This window comes from Scyliorhinus canicula, chromosome 2 (assembly GCF_902713615.1).
Source record: "Scyliorhinus canicula chromosome 2, sScyCan1.1, whole genome shotgun sequence".
Classification (NCBI taxonomy): Eukaryota; Metazoa; Chordata; class Chondrichthyes; order Carcharhiniformes; family Scyliorhinidae; genus Scyliorhinus; species Scyliorhinus canicula.
The window spans coordinates 159,786,690-159,806,476 of record NC_052147.1 but is presented as its reverse complement, the minus strand read 5'-3'; the positions used below and the strand labels follow the sequence as shown (position 1 = coordinate 159,806,476).

Here is a 19,787-nt window from a genome sequence, read left to right as displayed (position 1 = left end):
ATGGTGCGTAAATGGGTGATGGGGGGGGGGGGGGGGGGGGCGGTGTGGAAAAGAATGGAGATGGAGTCTTGTAGAGGTACGAGCCTGGGTGCCTTGGCAACGACGCCGCTCTCTCCTAAGAGGTATACCACGAGCCCGGTGGTGGCGGCGACCCTAAGAATCTGGGGACAGTGGAGAAGGCATAGGGGGAAACGGGGGGCTCGATGGAGGCTCCATTAGGTGGAAATCATCGGTTCATCCCGGGGAACACTGATGGGGGATTTAGGGGGTGGTATAGGGTGGGCATCAGTAAATTGAGGGACCTGTTTATTGGCGGGAGGTTTGCAGGCCTGGGGGACTTGGGGGAGCCCAAATTTATCTTCCAAGGGAACATGTTCAGATACTTGCAGGTAAAGGCGTTTGCTAGGCGACAGGTGGAGGAATTTCCTTTGCTGCCCTCACGGGGGGCGATGGACAGAGTGCTTTCGGGGGTGTGGGTCGGAGAGGGGAAGGTGTCTGACATTTATAAGGTAATGCAGGAGGTGGAGGAGTCATCAGTGGAGGAGCTGAAGGCTAAATGGGAGGGGGAACTAGGGGAGCAGATAGAGGATGGGACTTGGGCGGATGCCTTGGAGAGGGTTAACTCTTCCTCTTCATGTGCGAGGCTTAGTCTCATCCAATTTAAGGTGCTGCATCGGGCCCATATGTCTGTGACTCGGATGAGTAGGTTCTTTGGGAGTGAGGACAGGTGCACCAGGTGTTCGAGGAGTCCAGCGAACCATGCCCATATATTCTGAGCATGCCCGGCACTGGAAGAATTCTGGAAGGGGGTGGCGAGGACGGTGTCGAGGGTGGTTGGATCCAGGGTCAAACCAGGTTGGGGACTCGCAATTTTTGGAGTTGCGGCGGAGCCGGGAGTGCATGAGGCGAAAGAGGCCAGTGTTTTGGCCTTTGCGTCCCTAGTAGCCCGGCGGAGGATCTTGCTGCAGTGGAAGGATGCGAGGCCCCCAAGTGTGGAGACCTGGATCAGTGACATGGCGGGATTTATAAAGTTGGAAAGGGTCAAATTTGCCCTGAGAGGATCAGTACAAGGGTTCTATAAACGGTGGCAGCCTTTTCTGGACTTTCTGACTCAAAGATAGGTATCTTGGTCAATAGCAGCAGAGGTTGGGCGAATGTTTATGACTGTTATTGTTATTGTTGGTATTTTATTGCTGTTCGTTGTTGTTATATAAATACAACATTTTTCAATAAAAATTATTTTTTAAAAAAAGAATCCTATGCTCCTGGATTAGTGACAAATATCCTTCTATCCAAATATGGCGCAGGCTGATTATGGCTAGCACCCCCATGGAATTTTTGACATCTGTTCTCTGCTCTAAATCAAATGTGTTTCGTAAAGTATGGGACCCCCATCTTTAATTTGTAGGCTCCACTTTGGCTAACTTGCTTTTGCTAAACCTTCCATGAGCAAATTTATTTTAGTTCAACTCAATTTAATCAATTTCAAGTTGTTAGTTTGAATCGCTACACATTGAGGTGTGTGACTGTATTGGTATCCTTCTGTATTAATACAACTTGCTCTCTTTTCCCCACTCACTGTGGTATCTCATTGTTGGATTGATCAGATATTTAAGCCAGGGCTCTGGTTCCTCAACTGAGCCTGTTCCGTATCTATTATGTAGTGCTTTGCTTGTATTTTTCCTGGCAATAATTCTTACTCTGTCTGTACCCATTGCATCAATGCTTCTGTTACTTGTTGCATTTATTGTTAAAAAATTAGGGGGGAAACCTAATTTTAAAAATATATTTTTAAAAATGCAATATTTTCCCGCCCAGCTACAATTTTATAATGTAGATATTATATTTATCCTAGACGAGCATCGTCACATCACTCAGTCCATTTGGATCAAAGAAATTCTGTACTCGGGAGATGTGATCAATGTAATGTTTTGATTTCCCAGTGGAACAAATCCAAAATACTCTGCAAAATTCATGCCCCAAAGCTAAAATGTAACAACATTTTTAATTAGTGTTAACCTCTTTACTGGGGGAGACAGTAGAATTTGTGGGCAAATTTCCAATCCTGAAATTCAAAATTTAACTGGAAAACAGTAGTGGTCAGCCTACTGGCAAAATATTATCCACAATTACCCAATGTCTAGGGCATTACTTTTCGAAGATTCAATGATATACTATAATCAGAAGGAATGGGGATTAATCCCTTCTACTCTGCTGAGCTCTCAATCTTAAGCGAGTGGTAACCAGATGTTTCCCCACAATGACAGAGTACAAAATTAGAGAAGCCATTCTTGCACAACTCCCTGAAACTAGTTCAAATGTAATATAAGCAGAGGCCTTCTAGATCTCCGCATGCTGCGTGCTAAAGGGTAAAAAAATGGAGGAAGCTCACTGTCTGGAAATTGAGTTTTCAAATATGAGAGACTTGCTTAAGCTCTTTCCAAGAAAACCAGCTTAATATTAGGGTTAATTCCACAGTCAAGTACTGCCTTTAAGGATCAGCATTCACAGGGAATCATCACCCTGCAGCCCATGATTGTGTAACTGTCCATTTCACTGAACAGAATATCATGGCAATTTTCCATCCTGTGTTCCCTCAGATCACCAATTTGCTAGGATTGCCCAAATATAGAATTAGCCCTCTTTCATCGTCCTTGTTCAATTTTTAAAAAATAACTGTTGAAGTGAAATACAAGACAAATTTGCTTCATAAAATTGTAAATGCAGACAGAGTTCCTGAAAATACATCACCATCAGGCCTGAGAAAAGTATTTAGATTATTAGAAGGTAGAAGTATCAATTAAATTCAACAAGCATCTTTAGGTTTTGTTACTTTGACAAAGTTAGAAAGGCTGCAGAAGATTTCTACCTTACCAAATACAAGTGCCAGTCCATGTGATGTTCCCACTGCTATTACATTTGATACAACCTAAAAAAACATAAAGTATGTTGAAAACAGATACAATTAGAAATTGTTTTCAATATGCTCTTTCCTGGTGTATTAATGTTGCATTTCTGGGCACCATAAATGCCATCATTTCTTTTTTTTTTAAAGTGTATTTTATTCCAAACATATTCAAAAGTACAAAGACATTAACCAAAAAACATTATCCACACCCCACAGTTCACAGTTTGTGCAAATGTTTCCCCTTTTCACCCTCTTCCAACCCTCCCTCCTCCCTCCCACCATGACAAATAATTCCTCAACATAGTCATGAACAGTCCCCACCGTGTCTCAAAGCCCTCCACTGATCTCCTCAACTCGATCTTTTCCAGCCGGAGGAAATCACACAGGTCCCCCAGCCAGGCCGCTAACCCCGGAACCCCACAAATCGGCACCATTGGGTCCTGCCTGGCCTCTACCCAGCACAATCTTCAATAGCATCCGGAAAATCCCCTCCCACTATCTCTCCAACTTCTTGCAGCCCCAGAACATATGCGCCTAATATGCTGGCCCTCGCCCACACTTCTCAGACTCAAATGCCACCCCCTGGATGAATCCAACTCATCCTCGTCCGAGTCATATACTCACTATGTACCGCTTTAACTTTAATCAAAATCATCCTCCACACGAGGACGTTAAATTTACCCTATGCATCGCCTCACTCCACACTCACCATTCTATCTCCACACACCCCACCATCCGCCTCCCCCCCCCCCCCCCCAGCTCCTCCCATTTCGCTTTAATTCGCAACACCTGCCCTCCCTCCTGCTCCCCCAGCCACCCGTAAATATCGCCGAACCTAACCTCCACTTCCACATCCGGGAGCAGCAACAGCTCCAGCACGGTATACTCAGGCAGCTTGGGAAACCTGCTCCATTCCTTCCATGCAGAGTCCCTCACTTGTATATACCTGAATTCACTTCCCTTCGGCAGTTCCACCCTCTCCCACAGCTCTTCCAGACTTGTAAACCTCCCGTCCAGATATAGATCCCTCACCAGCCTCACCTCCCTCCACTTCCTGTACATGACATCCATCTCCCCTCGTCTAAACCCATGGTTCCACTTAACGGTGTCAGCATCAACATCCCCTCCATTCTAAAGTGTCTCCTGAACTGGTTCCAGTGTCTCCTCAACTGAACTGCACCACCGGGCTCACCGTGTACCTCCCCGGTGCCAGCGGAAGCAAAGCCATCAACATGGCCCTTGAGCTGGACCCTCTACAGGAATCCCCCCCCCATCCTAACCCACTCTAGCCCCTCTCCTTTCCACCACTGCCTCACCTTCTCCGCATTCGCTGCCCAGTAGTAATGCAGTAGGTTTGGGAGCATTAGCCTCGCTTTCTGCCTCTCCCCCTGTAACAGGGCCCTCTTCACCCTAGGTACCTTCCCCACCCATATAAACGCCAAAATCGCTGCATCCGGTTTCGGTAAAAGGCCTCGGGGATAAAGACCGGGAGGGTCTGGAATACGTACAGGAACCTTGGCAGAATGTTCATTTTAACCACCTGGCCCCTCCCGCCAGTGTCAGGTGCAACGTATCCCACCTCCTAAAGTACCCCCAACCTCTTCCACCAAAGTTGTCAGGTTCCACTTGTGCATCCTCCTTCGTCACTTGAACATCACAAACTTCGGGCCAAATCCAAACCTTCCCAGAATCTCAAACAGGTACCGCCACACCACCAGGTCGAACGTCTTCTCCGTATCCATAGAGACCACCACCTCCAGTACATGCCCCTTCGAGGGGGTCACATTTAATATCTGCCTTATGTTACTGGAAAGCTACGTGCCCTTTACGAAACCCGTTTGATCCTCTACGACCACCTCCAGAAAGTATCCTTCCATCCTCCCCGCCACTAACTTAGCCAACACTTTCACATCTGTGTTTAGCAGTGAAATGGGCCTATACAACACAACACTCCAACTGGTCCTCCCCCTTCTTTGGGATGAAGCCTGGGTCGGTGTCTTCGGTAACTGCCCCATCTCCAGTGCCTCGCTAAACATCCCCAGCACATGTGGTGCCAACTCCGTCGCAAACTCTTTACAGACCTCCGCCGGGTCTGGCCCGCTGCCTTCCCTGACTTCATCCCTTTTATACTATCCATTACCTCTCTCAACCCTAGCGGTTCCTCCAGCGCCTGCCTCCTCTCCTCATCTAGCCTTGGGAATTCCAGCTCATCCAAAAACCATCCCATATCATCCCCTTCCTCACCACCAGACTCGGCCCTCAATAACTTCTCGGAATAGTCCCTAAATGCCTCATTAATCTTCCCCGACTCCGACACTCCTCCCCTTGCCTATCGTCACGTTCAGAATTTTCCTGGACGCGCCTACCTCCATAGCTAATGAGCTAGCATACGGCTCACCTTCTCTCCATATTCAAGTGCCATAATTTCTAAAGACAACAGCACAGCTCCAACCATTCGAGAAATGTCGTATTCCTTCCTACCTCTTTTTAAACTACATTCAAATACATTGCCTCAAAGAAAGTATCAACTTTTGTCTCCTGTTAAGATACCAAACCAAACCCCAATGTATTTTGGGAAACTGGTTGAGAAATCCCAACAATTTTGCAATGCGTAAACTGTGAGGGAAGGATACTTCACTCCCAGGAGTAATTACACTGACAAATAGGGATCTTTTATATTAAAACAAACTTTATACTTAACACAGGATTTAACTACGTAATATCACAGGAAATAGCTTACAATTAACAGTTAAATAATTCTTAACAATTGTAGCAATCCACGGGAGGCAGGAGTTCCGTCACCACACCAATATTTATTTACAATAACGATATTACAGGAGTAGCTACAAACAGTGCTGCTAGCAGTCCAGTCAACTTAAGACTGACTCACAAAGCCTACACAGGTGCTTATATGGGCCCTCGCAATGAGCTATCATTGAGGGAGCTCATACTCCAATTGGCCAACCAATAAAGGAGTCATTACTGTTTCCTCTACTTTTGGCATTTGCGGCGGAGTGTCCGGGAGGGGAAGTCTGCTCAAAGCATCTGCATTTGCTACTAGCGTTCCCGGTCTGTGCTCCAGAACGTATCTATACGCCACCAGTAGCAATGCCCAGCGTTGGATTCTAGCTGATGCAATCGGGGGTATTGACTTGTCTTCTTTTAATAACCCTAATAACGGCTTATGGTCCGTCACTATGGTGAATTTCCGCCCGTACAGATACTGGTGAAATTTTTTTACCGCGAATATCACCGCCAGTCCTTCCTTCTCGTTTTGGGCGTACTTCCTCTCAGCCATCGCCAAGGTTCTCGAAGCATAGGCTATTGGCCGTTCTTCCCCATTCCTTCCTCTATGGGCTAAGACGGCTCCTACCCCGTAGGGGGATGCATCACAAGTGACCACCAACTCCTTCCTTGGGTCATAATGCTCTAGCACATTTTCGGATGACAGCTGTTCCTTAATGTCCCTAAATGCTTGGTTTTGGCGGGCGGACCATTTCCATTCTTGCCCCTTTTTTAGTAGCTAATGGAGGGGTTCTAGGATGGACGCCCTATTTTCAATAAGTTTTCCATAATAGGTTACCAAGCCTAGAAATGATCGTACCTCCTGGACCGTGGTGGGAGCTGGGGCTTCTTTTATTGCCCTTACTCTGTCTTCTAATGGGTGTAAGCCTGATTCGTCTACTTTATATCAGAAAAACACATTTTTCCCTTTTTAGCCGTACGCCTACCTTTGCGAAACGCCTGAGCACTTCCTCCAGGTTCCTTAAGTGTTCCCTGTTTGTCCTACCCATGGTTAAGACATCGTCCAAATAAATCGCCACCTGCGGTAGTCCCTGCAGAATATTTTCCATCGTAGTAGGGTGATCATGGCTCGGCACAACATTGAGGGCCGAAGGGCCTGTTCTGTGCTGTACTGCTCTATGTTCTATGTTCTATGTTCTATGTACGCTGGAATATAGCGCAGGCTGATTGCACTCTGAAAGGTAGCCTAGTATAACGAAAAAGGCCCTTCAGGGTGTTGATCGTAGCGAACTTCTGGGATTCCTTGTCCAGTTTTAACTGCAGGTAGGCGTGGCTCATATCCAGTTCCGTGAACAAAAGCCCACCTGCCAATTTGGCATATAGATTGTCTATTTTCGGGATTGGGTATTTGTCCAGCAGTGCGTATTTGTTTACCGTCTGTTTGAAATCTCCACAGAGACATATCGAGCCGTCTGGCTTCAAAATTGGTACCACCGGCGCTGCCCATTCCGAGAACTGTACTGGTCTGATAATGCCGTCACGCTGTAACCTTTCTATTTCGTCATCTACTTTCTTCCTCAATGCAAAAGGTACCGGCCTGGCCTTACAAAATTTCGGAAGGGCTTCTGAGTCCACGTGCAAAGTTGCTTTGGCGCCTATGATTTCCCCCAAACCTTCCTGGAAGACCTCCGAGTATTTTTGGAGTTCTCCACTCAACTGCCCGCTTCCACTCTGGAAAATTTTCATCCAATCTAATTTTAGGTCTTTCAGCCAGTTTCGTCCAATTAAGCTCGGTCCGGAGCCCTCTACTATCGTCAACGGTAATCTGAGCAATTGTTTCTCATATTCCACGGGTACACGAGTCGTGCCTAGAACTTCCAGGGGTTCCCCCGTGTAGGTTTTATGTTTCGTCGATGTTTTGTTAGGGTTAGTGGCTGGAGTCCATCTTTGATTTTTCTAAATGCTGCCACTCCCATTACTGACACGGCCGCACCCGTGTCTATTTCCATTATTGTCGGCCGCCCGTTCACCCGTGGGGTAATCTTAATGGGTTCTGTTTTCTTCGTTGCAATATTATATAATTGTTCCCCTTCGTAGGAGGATGGGGCGTCTAGGTTGTGTACTTCCCTGCGTCCCCACCTGCTATTCCTCTTTTGCCACCTCCTTCTAGGGTTTCTGTCGCTGTTACCCCACTCTGCCTGGTGCCAGAAACGGTCCTTCTCTGTTGGGGGAGCCTCAGCCGGTACTTCCCTCTGTCTCCAGTTAGTCCTGGCAGACTTTGGGGCAGTTCTGGGGTTTTCCTTTTTCCCTTTATTCCTCAGGCTTTTCCTGAGAGCGGCTATTTGGTAGCAGGACCCGTTGTGGTAGTCCCTCTCGCAGGTATCTACCTCCATTGGCGTGCCCTGTAGTTCCTGCGCCCTTTTCTAGGGACAGTGCGAGCTGTAACGCCTGCCTGCAGTCTAGCTCCGTTTCCACCAACAGGCTTTTCTGTATTGTGAGGTCGTTTATACCACACACTAACCAGTCCCGAAGCATTTCATTTAGCGTCGGGCCGAACTCACATTTTTCCGCCAGCCTTCTCAGGCGGGTCAAGAAATTTGTGACTGACTCCCTGTCTTCCCGCTTCGCTGTGTAGAATCTGTACCTACGCAAAATGAGGGGTGGTTTTGGATCGTAGTGCTCTTTCACCAATTCCGTTACTTCTTGGAAAGTTTTCGTGTCCGGCGCATCGGGATAAGTCAGACTACGTATAATGGCGAAAGCTGAGGGTCCGCACGCCGACAGCAGGATAAGCCGTCTCCTTTCGTCCGTCAGTATATCATTTGCCCGGAAGAAGTAACACATTCTCTCCACATACTGGGACCAGTCCTCAATAGCCGGGTCGAACGCCTCTAACCTCCCAAAAAACGGCATTTTTAAAATGGCAAGGCTTACCCTCCGAATGCGGCAGCGGGTCTCCGCAAAATTCTTAGTTTACCTTGTCGCCACTGTAGCAATCCACGGGAGGCAGGAGTTCCGTCACCACACCAATGTTTATTTACAATAACGATATTACAGGAGCAGCTACAGACAGTGCTGCTAGCAGTCCAGTCAACTTAAGACTGGCTCACAAAGCCTACACAGGTGCTAATATGGGCCCCCTCAATGAGCTATCATTGAGGGAGCTCATACTCCAATTGGCCAACCAATAAAGCCAATTGGAGTTCATTACAACAATAAAAGGAAACACTTTAACTTCCAACTACTCCCCTTCTCCATCTCCAATTAAGCGAAGCCCATTTGAGGTCAAAAGCCACTTGTAAATGAAGTTAGCAAACACAGGGGTACTTGCTGTCCGCTGCATAGACCTGACTTCATCAAAGAGACCCTTTCAAACACAATCTGTTTGTCCTTCTGTGTAGAGAGTTGCTTAAAGCAAAGGATAGAGACGCTTGCAGACACAAGCTGCAAGTCCTTCTGTTGTTTGCAGACTAAAAGCTAAACTGCTTACTACAGACCTAGCTCCTCCCATTAATTACATTATCTCTATCCCACTAACTGACTTAGAACATAGAACATAGAACACTACAGTGCAGTACGGGCCCTTCGGCCCTCGATGTTGCACCGACCTGTGAAACCATCTGAAGCCTATCTGTCCTACACTATTCCATATTCATCCATATGTCTATCCAGTGACCACTTAAATACCCTTAAAGTTGGCGAGTCTACTACTATTGCAGGCAGGGCGTTCCACACCCCTACTACTCTCTGAGTAAAGAAACTGCCTCTGACATCTGTCCTATATCTCTCACCCCTCAATTTAAAGCTATGTCCCCTCGTGTTGGTCATCACCATCCGAGGAAAAAGACTCTCACTGTCCACCCTATCTAACCCTCTGACTATCTTATATGTCTCTATTAAGTCACCTCTCAGCCTTCTCCTCTCTAACGAAAACAACCTCAATTCCCTGAGCCTTTCCTCGTAAGACCTTCCCTCCATACCAGGCAACATCCTAGTAAATCTCCTCTGAACCCTTTCCAAAGCTTCCACATCCTTCCTATAATGTGGTGACCAGAACTGCACGCAGTACTCCAGGTGTGGCCGCACCAGAGTTATGTACAGCTGCAGCATGACCTTGTGGTTCCGAAACTCAATCCCCCTGCTTATAAAGGCTAGCACACCATATGCCTTCTTAACAGCCCTATTAACCTGGGTGGCAACTTTCAGGGATTTATGTACCTGGATGCCGAGATCTCTCTGTTCATCTACACTACCAAGAATCTTGCCATTAGCCCAGTACTCTGCATTCCTGTTACTCCTTCCAAAGTGAACCACCTCACACTTTTCCGCATTAAACTCCATCTGCCACCTCTCAGCCCAGCTCTGCAGCTTATCTATGTCCCTCTGTATCCTATAACATCCTTCAGCACTATCCACAACTCCACCAACCTTCGTGTCATCTGCAAATTTACTAACCCATCCTTCTACACCCTCTTCCAGGTCATTTATAAAAATGACAAACAGCAGTGGCCCCAAAACAGATCCTTGCGGTACACCACTAGTAACTGAACTCCAGGATGAACATTTGCCATCAACCACCACCCTCTGTCTTCTTTCAGCTAGCCAATTACTGATCCAAACCGCTAAATCACCTTCAATTCCATACTTCCTTATTTTCTGCAATAGCCTACCATGGGGAACCTTATCAAACGCCTTACTGAAATCCATATACACCACATCAACAGCTTTACCCTGATCCACCTGTTTGGTCACCTTCTCAAAAAACTCAATAAGGTTTGTGAGACATGACCTACCCTTCACAAAACCGTGTTGAGTATCGCTAATCAACTTGTTCTTTTCAAGATGATTATAAACCCTATCTCTTATAACCTTTTCCAACATTTTACCCACAACCGAAGTAAGGCTCACAGGTCTATAATTACCAGGGTTGTCTCTACTCCCCTTCTTGAACAAGGGGACAACATTTGCTATCCTCCAGTCTTCCGGCACTATTCCTGTCGACAAAGACGACATAAAGATCAAGGACAAAGGCTCAGCAATCTCCTCCCTGGCTTCCCAGAGAATCCTAGGATAAATCCCATCTGGCCCAGGGGACTTATCTATTTTGACATTTTCTAAAATTGCTAACACCTCCTCCTTTTGCACCTCAATTCCATCTAGCCTGGTCGACTGAACCTGAGTGTTCTCCTCGACAACATTGTCTTTCTCCAGTGTAAACACTGACGAAAAATATCCATTTAATGCTTCCCCTATCTCCTCTGATTCCACACACAACTTTCCACTACTATCCTTGATTGGCCCTAATCTTACTCGAGTCATTCTTTTGTTCCTGATATACCTATAGAAAGCCTTAGGGTTTTCCTTGATCCTATCCGCCAACGACTTTTCGTGTCCTCTCCTCGCTCTTCTTAACTCTCCCTTTAGGTCCTTCCTGGCTAACTTGTAACTCTCAAGTGCCCTAACTGAGCCTTCATGTCTCATCCTAACATAAGCCTTCTTCTTCCTCTTGACAAGTGCTTCAACTTCCTTAGTAAACCACGGCTCCCTTGCTCGACAACTTCCTCCCTGCCTGACAGGTACATACTTATCAAGGACACGCAGTAGCTGTTCCTTGAAAAAGCTCCACATTTCGATTGTACCCATCCCCTGCAGTTTCCTTCCCCATCCTATACCTCCTAAATCTTGCCGAATAGCATCGTAATTGCCTTTCCCCCAGCTATAATTCTTGCCTTGCGGTATATACCTATCCCTGCCCATTGCTAAAGTAAACATAACCGAGTTGTGATCACTATCACCAAAGTGCTCACCTACATCTAAATCTAACACCTGGCCGGGTTCATTACCCAGTACCAAATCCAATGTGGCCTCGCCCCTTGTTGGCCTGTCTACATACTGTGTCAGAAAACCCTCCTGCACACACTGCACAAAAACTGACCCATCTATAGTACTCGAACTATAGTATTTCCAGTCAATATTTGGAAAGTTAAAGTCCCCCATAACAACTACCCTGTTACTCTCGCTCCTGTCAAGAATCATCTTTGCAATCCTTTCCTCTACATCTCTGGGACTATTCGGAGGTCTATAGACAACTCCCAACAGGGTGACCTCTCCTCTACTGTTCCTAACCTCGGCCCATACTGCCTCAGTAGACGAGTCCTCAAGCGTCCTTTCTACCGCCGTAATACTTTCCTTGATTAACAATGCCACACCCCCCCCTCTTTTACCATCTTCTCTGTTCTTACAGAAACATCTAAATCCTGGAACCTGCAACAACCATTCCTGTCCCTGCTCTACCCATGTCTCCGAAATCACCACAACATCGAGATCCCAGGTACCAACCCATGCTGCAAGCTCACCCACCTTATTCCGGATGCTCCTGGCGTTGAAGTAGACACACTTCAAACCAGCGTCCTGCTTGCCGGTGCCCTCTTTCGAACTTTTAACCCTATCCCTGACCTCACTACTCTCAACATCCTGTACACTGGGACTACAATTTAGGTTCACATCCCCCTGCTGAATTAGTTTAAACCCCCCCGAAGAGCACTAGCAAATCTCCCTCCCAGGATATTGGTACCCCTCTGGTTCAGGTGAAGACCATCCTGTTTGTAGAGGTCCCACCTACCCCAGAATGAGCCCCAATTATCCAGGAAACCAAAACCCTCCCTCCTGCACCATCCCTGTAGCCACGTGTTCAACTCCTCTCTCTCCTTATTTCTTACTTCGCTAGCACGTGGCACGGGTAACAACCCAGAGATAACAACTCTGTTTGTTCTAGCTCTCAGCTTCCACCCTAGCTCCCTGAATTTCTGTCTCAAATCCCCATCTCTCTTCCTACCTATGTCGTTGGTACCTATGTGGACCACGACTTGGGGCTGCTCCCCCTCCCCCTTAAGGATCCCAAAAAACACGATCAAAGACATCACGAACCCTGGCACCTGGGAGGCAACACACCAACCGTGAGTCTCTTTCGTTCCCACAGAACCTCCTGTCTGTTCCTCTAACTATGGAGTCCCCAATGACAAGTGAGGAGGAGGATGGGTGGGAGACACTACATAAGTAGTGTTTCGGGTAAAGCTGTCACTCGAGAACAGCCCCTTCACAAACCACCTTCAACTTACGCTGACCGCACTGCACGTATGCAAATCTCCCCGGAACAGCCAATGACTTATGACTGACTATCTTACTAAGGCTAACAGAACCCTTCAATTATCTAAACCCTAGGGAACTTTCTTTTTATAAACAAAAGTCCATTAGCCCTGCACAAGTAAACAATTAAGTGGATACAATCAATGATTATCCTACTTTTATGACATCTTAAATGCATCTTTCGCAGACACACCACCTGTTAACCCAGAATTGTTTTTATATTACTGCACCAGATATATACACCTTACCCAGGCTTTTGATGACATTACTGCAACAGATACATAATATAATCTATATAAAAATGTCCTACATTCATTACACTCCCATCATGCAAGTTATCCACAGCACTGCTTGTGGTACATTATACAGCATATTGTTATATAAGGAAAGGCAAATCTGGATACTATTTTGAGGGAAGCCTGTCTAAGTGTATGAGCCAGGCTTTTCAAGTCCAACAGTGACAACACCCAGTCTCGCTAAACACTACTTTGCTGGGAAGCTTCACCCATGCATACTGATTTTCAAGCCAAGGCAACAAAATGAACAAAAGGGTATGTTCAGGAAAAGTCAAAGTTAAATTACATTCAATGCCCACTAGTCACAAACTGCAAATATATTTTTTTAATAAATTGTGAGGGCCCAATTATTTTTTTCCAATTAAGGGGCAATTTAGTGTCGCCAATCCACCTACCCTGCACATCTTTTGAGTTGTGGGGACGAAACCCACGCAAACATGGGGAGAATGTGCAAACTCCACACTGACAGTTACCCAAAGCCGGGATCGAACCTGGGACCTCGGTGCCTTGAGGCAGCAGTGCTAACCACTGCACCACCGTGCTGCCCACAAACTTCGAAGATGGCTCCGATTTTGATCAGAGCAACTGGGCAACTAAGGATAGTCATTACCTGCTTAATTTTTTTTCCCCACAGAGTATGTGGCAGGGTTCAAACAAAGAAACAACACTAATTTCCATCTGCACAATGGACTCAATGCAGATTCTGAGTTACAATCTTACCCAATTTTATCATCTGAAATGGATCCAATTCATAGAATGCTCATCTCTACTCACCTCTCAATAATTCCTCTTTTTCTTCATGACATACATATGCAAATTCGACAATATTTTAACAAATATTTAGTCAATATATTCATGTAGGCTTGTATGATTATATATAGTCATGTACTTACAACAGCAGTGGGCAATCCTGCATCTACTCTATCCTGCAAAACAAAAAGTAGAAACTTGATTATGCCGTAGCCTCATCTCACCAACTGGTTGCTGCACTCAAAATCCACCTTGCTTTTCAAATCAGTTACATTTTGACACAACAGCTTGGAACTAAACAGGAAAATGCACAAGTTATATTATACATCAGATAATAAACCATAATTTTCTGTCAAAATAATTAGTGAGGTTAATGGTGGTTGCTGCTATTCATGCATAACAAGGCTCTCCTTCACCATATCTCAATCCAAGTGCTGCTCAAACCTACATTCATGCCCTTGTCAGCTCCAGATTCAACTGCTCCACTTCTCCCTCAGCCGGCCTCAGTAAACTTCAGTTCATCCGTATCCTAAATTTCATCAAATCCCACTCATCCTTCACTCCTATCCACACTGATCCCATTGGTTTCCAGTCTCCCAGTGCCTCAAATGTAACACTTGCATCCTCGTATTTAATTAAGTTCATGATCGCTTCTTTTATTTCTATAACCCACTCTTGCCCGTAAACCCAACTCCCTCAATATGGACTCTGCATTCTTTTGGTCTCTTGCGCATCATTTTCCCTTCCTCCAAGCACTGATGGAAATGCCTCACTTTAAAATTTTCTCCCCAAGTTCCTCTGCCTCTCCATTTTATCCTTTAAGGCCCCATAAAACCAATTATATGGATCAAGCATTCCTCTGAACATCTTAATTCAGAATCCATTTCGGATGATATCTCTGTGAAGTATGTTGCAATGTTTTTTCTGTGTTAAAAGCACTTTTGCAAATGAAAATTATTGTTAATGTTGAACTGGAGTCCACATTCTACAATGTTGCTTTACATAGCAATGTACCATAACCACTGTACCACTCAAGGCAATTATGTTTTTCCTTTTGATTACATGCATGTGAAACGCTTCAGGATTTAAAAGCTCATGATAAATGCAAGTTGCTCTTCATCTGGTCTATTCCCAGCCACAATAAAATAAGGACTTACTTAAGACCAAGATGAGGAGCAATTTCTTCTCTCAGAGGGTCTTTAGTCTTTGGAATTCTCAGTGAGCAGAGGAGTCTGGGTCACTGAATCTATCCAAGGCCGAGACAGATTTCTGTTTGACAAGAGAGGGACCAGGCAGGAAAATGGAGATGAGGCCACAATATCAGATCAGCCATGATCTTATTGAATGGCGGAGCAGTATTGGTGGGATAAATAATCTACTCCTGCTCCTATTTCTTATGATCTTGCAACCTGGCGCGGCCTCTTCCCTCTTTCTGGCCCATAACTATTTGCCAGTGACTATTGCTCAAGCATTGCAATTACAGATATAACAGCAATCTTCCCATCCGAAAACCATGCAATATTGTTTTGAAACATCAAACCTCTAAATTCCTTACTCCACTTTATAGCAGTCAGTGTTTTAGGACATTTAAATACAAGATGCTTTTTCAAAACTGTTCAGCATGACTCTCCTCCTGAGACAGGAAAATGGCCTTCATAATCAAAGCCTTCCATGTCCTTCCATTGAAAGAGGAACCAAATGTTATTTAGCCAAAAGACAAAATAACTCTGTGCCTGTCACCTTCACAGGAAATATTTAAAACATCTTCTGAAAGGCAATGAAATATACTTACTGCTGCAGATACAACTTGCGCAGAAACTCCTTTCAGCACTGACCGCCGCACAACCGAACCATGAATGCTCATGACATCCAAAATTTTTTTCCTTCTGGATGATGCCATTGGTTAATAAAGGAGAGGAAGGAAAAGAAACTGTGAGGATTGCATCTTCTTACCCTTATCTTGTTCGGCTACTACTTGAGTTAAATAGCCAAGCAAATTTTAACCTCGACCTTTTGGAGCAACTCAGCAGCAAGCAAGACTGGTCAAGAGTTGGAACTGCGGGAGTCAATTATGGATATAATTGAGCTGTTTTTACTGATCAGGCCATATTGCAATCCTTTGTTAAGCACAGACAGGTCTGTTAACCTTTAGCCTATATTAGCTTTATTGAGCTTGGAATGTTTATATACCCATTCCCAAAGTCGATTTCTCAGGAAAAACAGAGGGCCACAACCTGTCAGGATGCAGCCCGAACTAGTTGTCAGCAAGCCTGGCTTAGTTTTGTTATTTTAAAAATCCGACAATTAATGTACATGGTTTGTCACCAAATCTGCCATAAAAAGCCATGGTCAATTATGATCAAGGCGTAGACAGACAAAACCAGAAAATGTGTAAATTATGAAAGATAGTAAGAAGTCTTACAACACCAGGTTAAAGTCCAGCAGGTTTGTTTTGAATCACTATCTTTCGGAGCACTGCTCCTTCCTCAGGTGAATGAAGAGGTAGGTTCCAGAAACATATATATAGATAAAGTCAAAGATGCAAGACAATGCTTTGAATGCGAGCATTTGCAGGTAATTAAGTCTTTACAGATCCAGAAAGAGGGGTAATCCCAGGTTAAAGAGGTGTGAATTGTCTCAAACCAGGACAGTTGGTAGGATTTCGCAAGTCCAGGCCACATGGTGGGGGGTGAATGTAATGAGACATGAGGTTTTAAATATAAACCATCATCCCAGATGTTAACCATCTGAACCTATTGATTAGGTCAGTCTTTGACAAACCCTCAGGTATTTATTGTTCCAATATATTAGATTCCAGCTTGTATCCTCACTGCCCAGCTATTGTATAGTCCATCAGAGCCCTTTTATTAACTTTCTAGGTCATTCCATGCTGATGAAGCAGGATGCCCTCAGGAGATAAAATAAAGGGCAAAATTCTCCGCCTTGTGACACCGCAAATGTAAATCGTGATCGGGCAGAGAATCAGGCGTCTGGCCAAAATCCAGGTGTGTGCCAGCACCAATTAGGGAACCATACGAGGGTCCCTCGTTGGTGGCAATAACAAGGTTTGCGCTCCGCAATCGGCATTTACATGCATTTAAATGTGATTAGCGGGTTGGGCACTGTTAGACTCGAAAAAGTAGACAAGGATCCAGGCATGGTAAATTTTGCTAATAGACTTTATTGGAGATCTCAAATGGCCGGGAAACCAAGTATCCCATGTAAGGAGTCAGATAAAACCCATCTCAGCTTTCGGGCATGAGAGCACAGGTTATATATATTTTAGTAGCCTGGCCTCTTCCTAACAAGTAACGTTTATTCAACACCCTCAAGATTTCCATGGTGACGCTATTATCTTTAATGTCAAGGAGTCTCCCGTGACGTTTAGAATTGGTAATAGGTCACGCGTCTATATATTTGCTAGCCAGATCCTTCATCCTACAGGGGAGAAATTAATGGCTTCCAATTCCTTCCCACCAGCTAAATCCAGCAGCTTGGATTCTTACGAAAACAAGGACTCAGTCTCTCTCTCTCTTATCAGCTATCTGACCATGAGGCCTCAACTAGCTTCTTACTGCGAGTCTTAAAAGCTGTACCAGATCATTTTACTTTTATTATGGATAATATGGTCACCACTCCTAATTCACAAAATATTTTATAATGCTTTGCATTAAAGATGACAATACAAATTTACTTGAGGTTATATGGACAGCAGTAAATTGAAGGAGTGTAGGTTAGGTTGATCTTAGGTTAGGATAAATCGTCGGCACAACATCGTGGGCTGAAGGGCCTGTACTGTGCTGTACTGTTCTCTGTTCGATACAAAGTGTGCCCGTAATATAAGTGTGTAGCCATAATAATTTATAATTACAATTTATAAAGGTTATAGAGAGTGAATTCATAACATAAATGTCTGGCATTAATCAGTTTATAATGTGACATTCTACACTACTTCCTACCTGTGTTTTAATTTATACAGTGTCAGATAATAACAATATGCTAAAAACTTGTGCCACTGTATGTTAACCATATACTGTTACAAAATCCAATACAGAGTTGAAAGTAATTTCTTCTTTGTAACACTTATAAGACAGATCATTATGTTAACATCTGTGATTCTAGTTCAGGTCTCTGATATCACAGTCCTCTGCTAATTTCTGTTTCTGCTGATAGCAAAAGCGGATCAGTCCAGTTGTCTTGACGGATTAACACTCCTGTGATAAAAGTCTGTCTTTTATTAGCCTGGTCTCAGGCCTTAAATCAATGGGTATCACAAACAGTATTTTGGTTTAGTGAAGACCTCCTTCAGCTCGGCCACTCGGATAGCACATGTCCTGCAAACCCTGTTGTTATCCCAAACCCAAGCTGTTAATTCAAGCGGAGGCCCCAATCCGTTGCCGCTGAGTTACATCCACTGGCCAAACGGACAAATGTTACTGAGGCAAAAGTTAATTATATTTCTATCAGAAAGCCGTACGTTATTTCTGGAGGCAAATGGAGCAACAACTGTTACTGAGCAGGAACCAATGTCAGACAGCCATGAGCTACACCTGGGCGTGAGCATAGCAGATAAAGGGGGGTCAGCATCCTTAGTTATGTCTGGTTTACATGTTTTGTCCAAAAATGAAGTTCAGCTGAATTAACTGAGACTAACACCTTTTAGGGGCCTCACGGTAGCATGGTGGTTAGCATCAACGCTTCACAGCTCCAGGGTCCCAGGTTCGATTCCCGGCTGGGTCACTGTCTGTGTGGAGTCTGCACGTCCTCCCCGTGTGTGCGTGGGTTTCCTCCGGGTGCTCCGGTTTCCTCCCACAGTCCAAAGATGTGCGGGTTAGGTGGATTGGCCATGCTAAATTGCCCGTAGTGTAAGGTTAATGGGGGGATTGTTGGGTTATGGGTATACGGGTTACGTGGGTTTAAGTAGGGTGATCATTGTTCGGCACAACATCGAGGGCTGAAGGGCCTGTTCTGTGCTGTACTGTTCTATGTTCTATGTAACACAAAATGGAGGAAGAATCCAAAATGGAGGAAAACCCAAATTTCCAATCCTTCAACACAGTATGCTCCGCTCTTCCACAATGCTCTGCTCCTCAAAGGCAGATGTTACACGAGAGTGAATTACTAGACGTATTTACAAACTGGACTGGACACCATGGCTGCAGGGGGGCAGTAGGAGGCTACAAAAAACTGAAAAGTCGTTGAAAACTGTCAGGATGGCTGGAGGTGGCCATCTGAGCTGGGGGCAGTAGCGGGTAGTGACTTGGTGCCTGGTCCATGGACTTGGGGTGCCCCCCTCGGACATTGCTGCAGTCTGTCTCTTAAACGCACCCCTTCGGTGCTGCTTACAGGTTCCTGGCTGCTCTGACTGTTGGGTGATGCCTGTATCCTTTAAATGCTCAGAAGGCCTCTGGTCATCTGGGTGCCCACCCAGGCTGGCCCTCTGGACACCTTCATGCCCCCGCTGTATCATCAAGGGCCAAGCTCAATCAGCTCAATTAGAGGCAGCACAGTGGCACAGTTGCACTCGAGGTAGAGCACAACGTGGCCGGAGAATCTGGGGGAGCCCTCCAGCAGGCCTCCTGGCAGCCAATACGCCTCGCAGGATTCACCCAAGTCCCGTGAAATGCCGGAGTCGGAACTCCGCCCAAAAGGGTGGGACCAAACGCGCTCACCCGCAACACACCGGGAGGCTGCAGCTGAGCGCCAATCAGTGCTGGTCCATACAAACATGGACCAGGCGAAACAGCACCGGGGGAGTGGGGTGAGGGTGCAGCCCATCAGACAAACCTGGGTGGCCAGGCTAAATGCACGATGGCTCCTTGGCCCTCCCCCTGGAGCATTGTCATTGCAAAGATGCCCGGGTGACACTATCAAGCTGGCTGGAGCACTGCCTGGGTGCTAGTGCTAGGATGTCCAGAATGGCACTGCCAAGGGCCAGGGGA

At 45.5% G+C, this 19,787-nt stretch overlaps 1 protein-coding gene across 1 annotated transcript in view; it reads right to left on the bottom strand.

The window, feature by feature from the left end:
* The window catches only part of vps8 (VPS8 subunit of CORVET complex), a 787,508-nt gene that overhangs the window by 745,759 nt on the left and 21,962 nt on the right, over nucleotides 1–19,787 (bottom strand). The window contains 3 exon segments of the mRNA XM_038788252.1: nucleotides 2,875–2,929; nucleotides 13,989–14,021; nucleotides 15,638–15,731. Of these exon segments, the coding sequence (XP_038644180.1) occupies nucleotides 2,875–2,929; nucleotides 13,989–14,021; nucleotides 15,638–15,731 (182 nt within the window).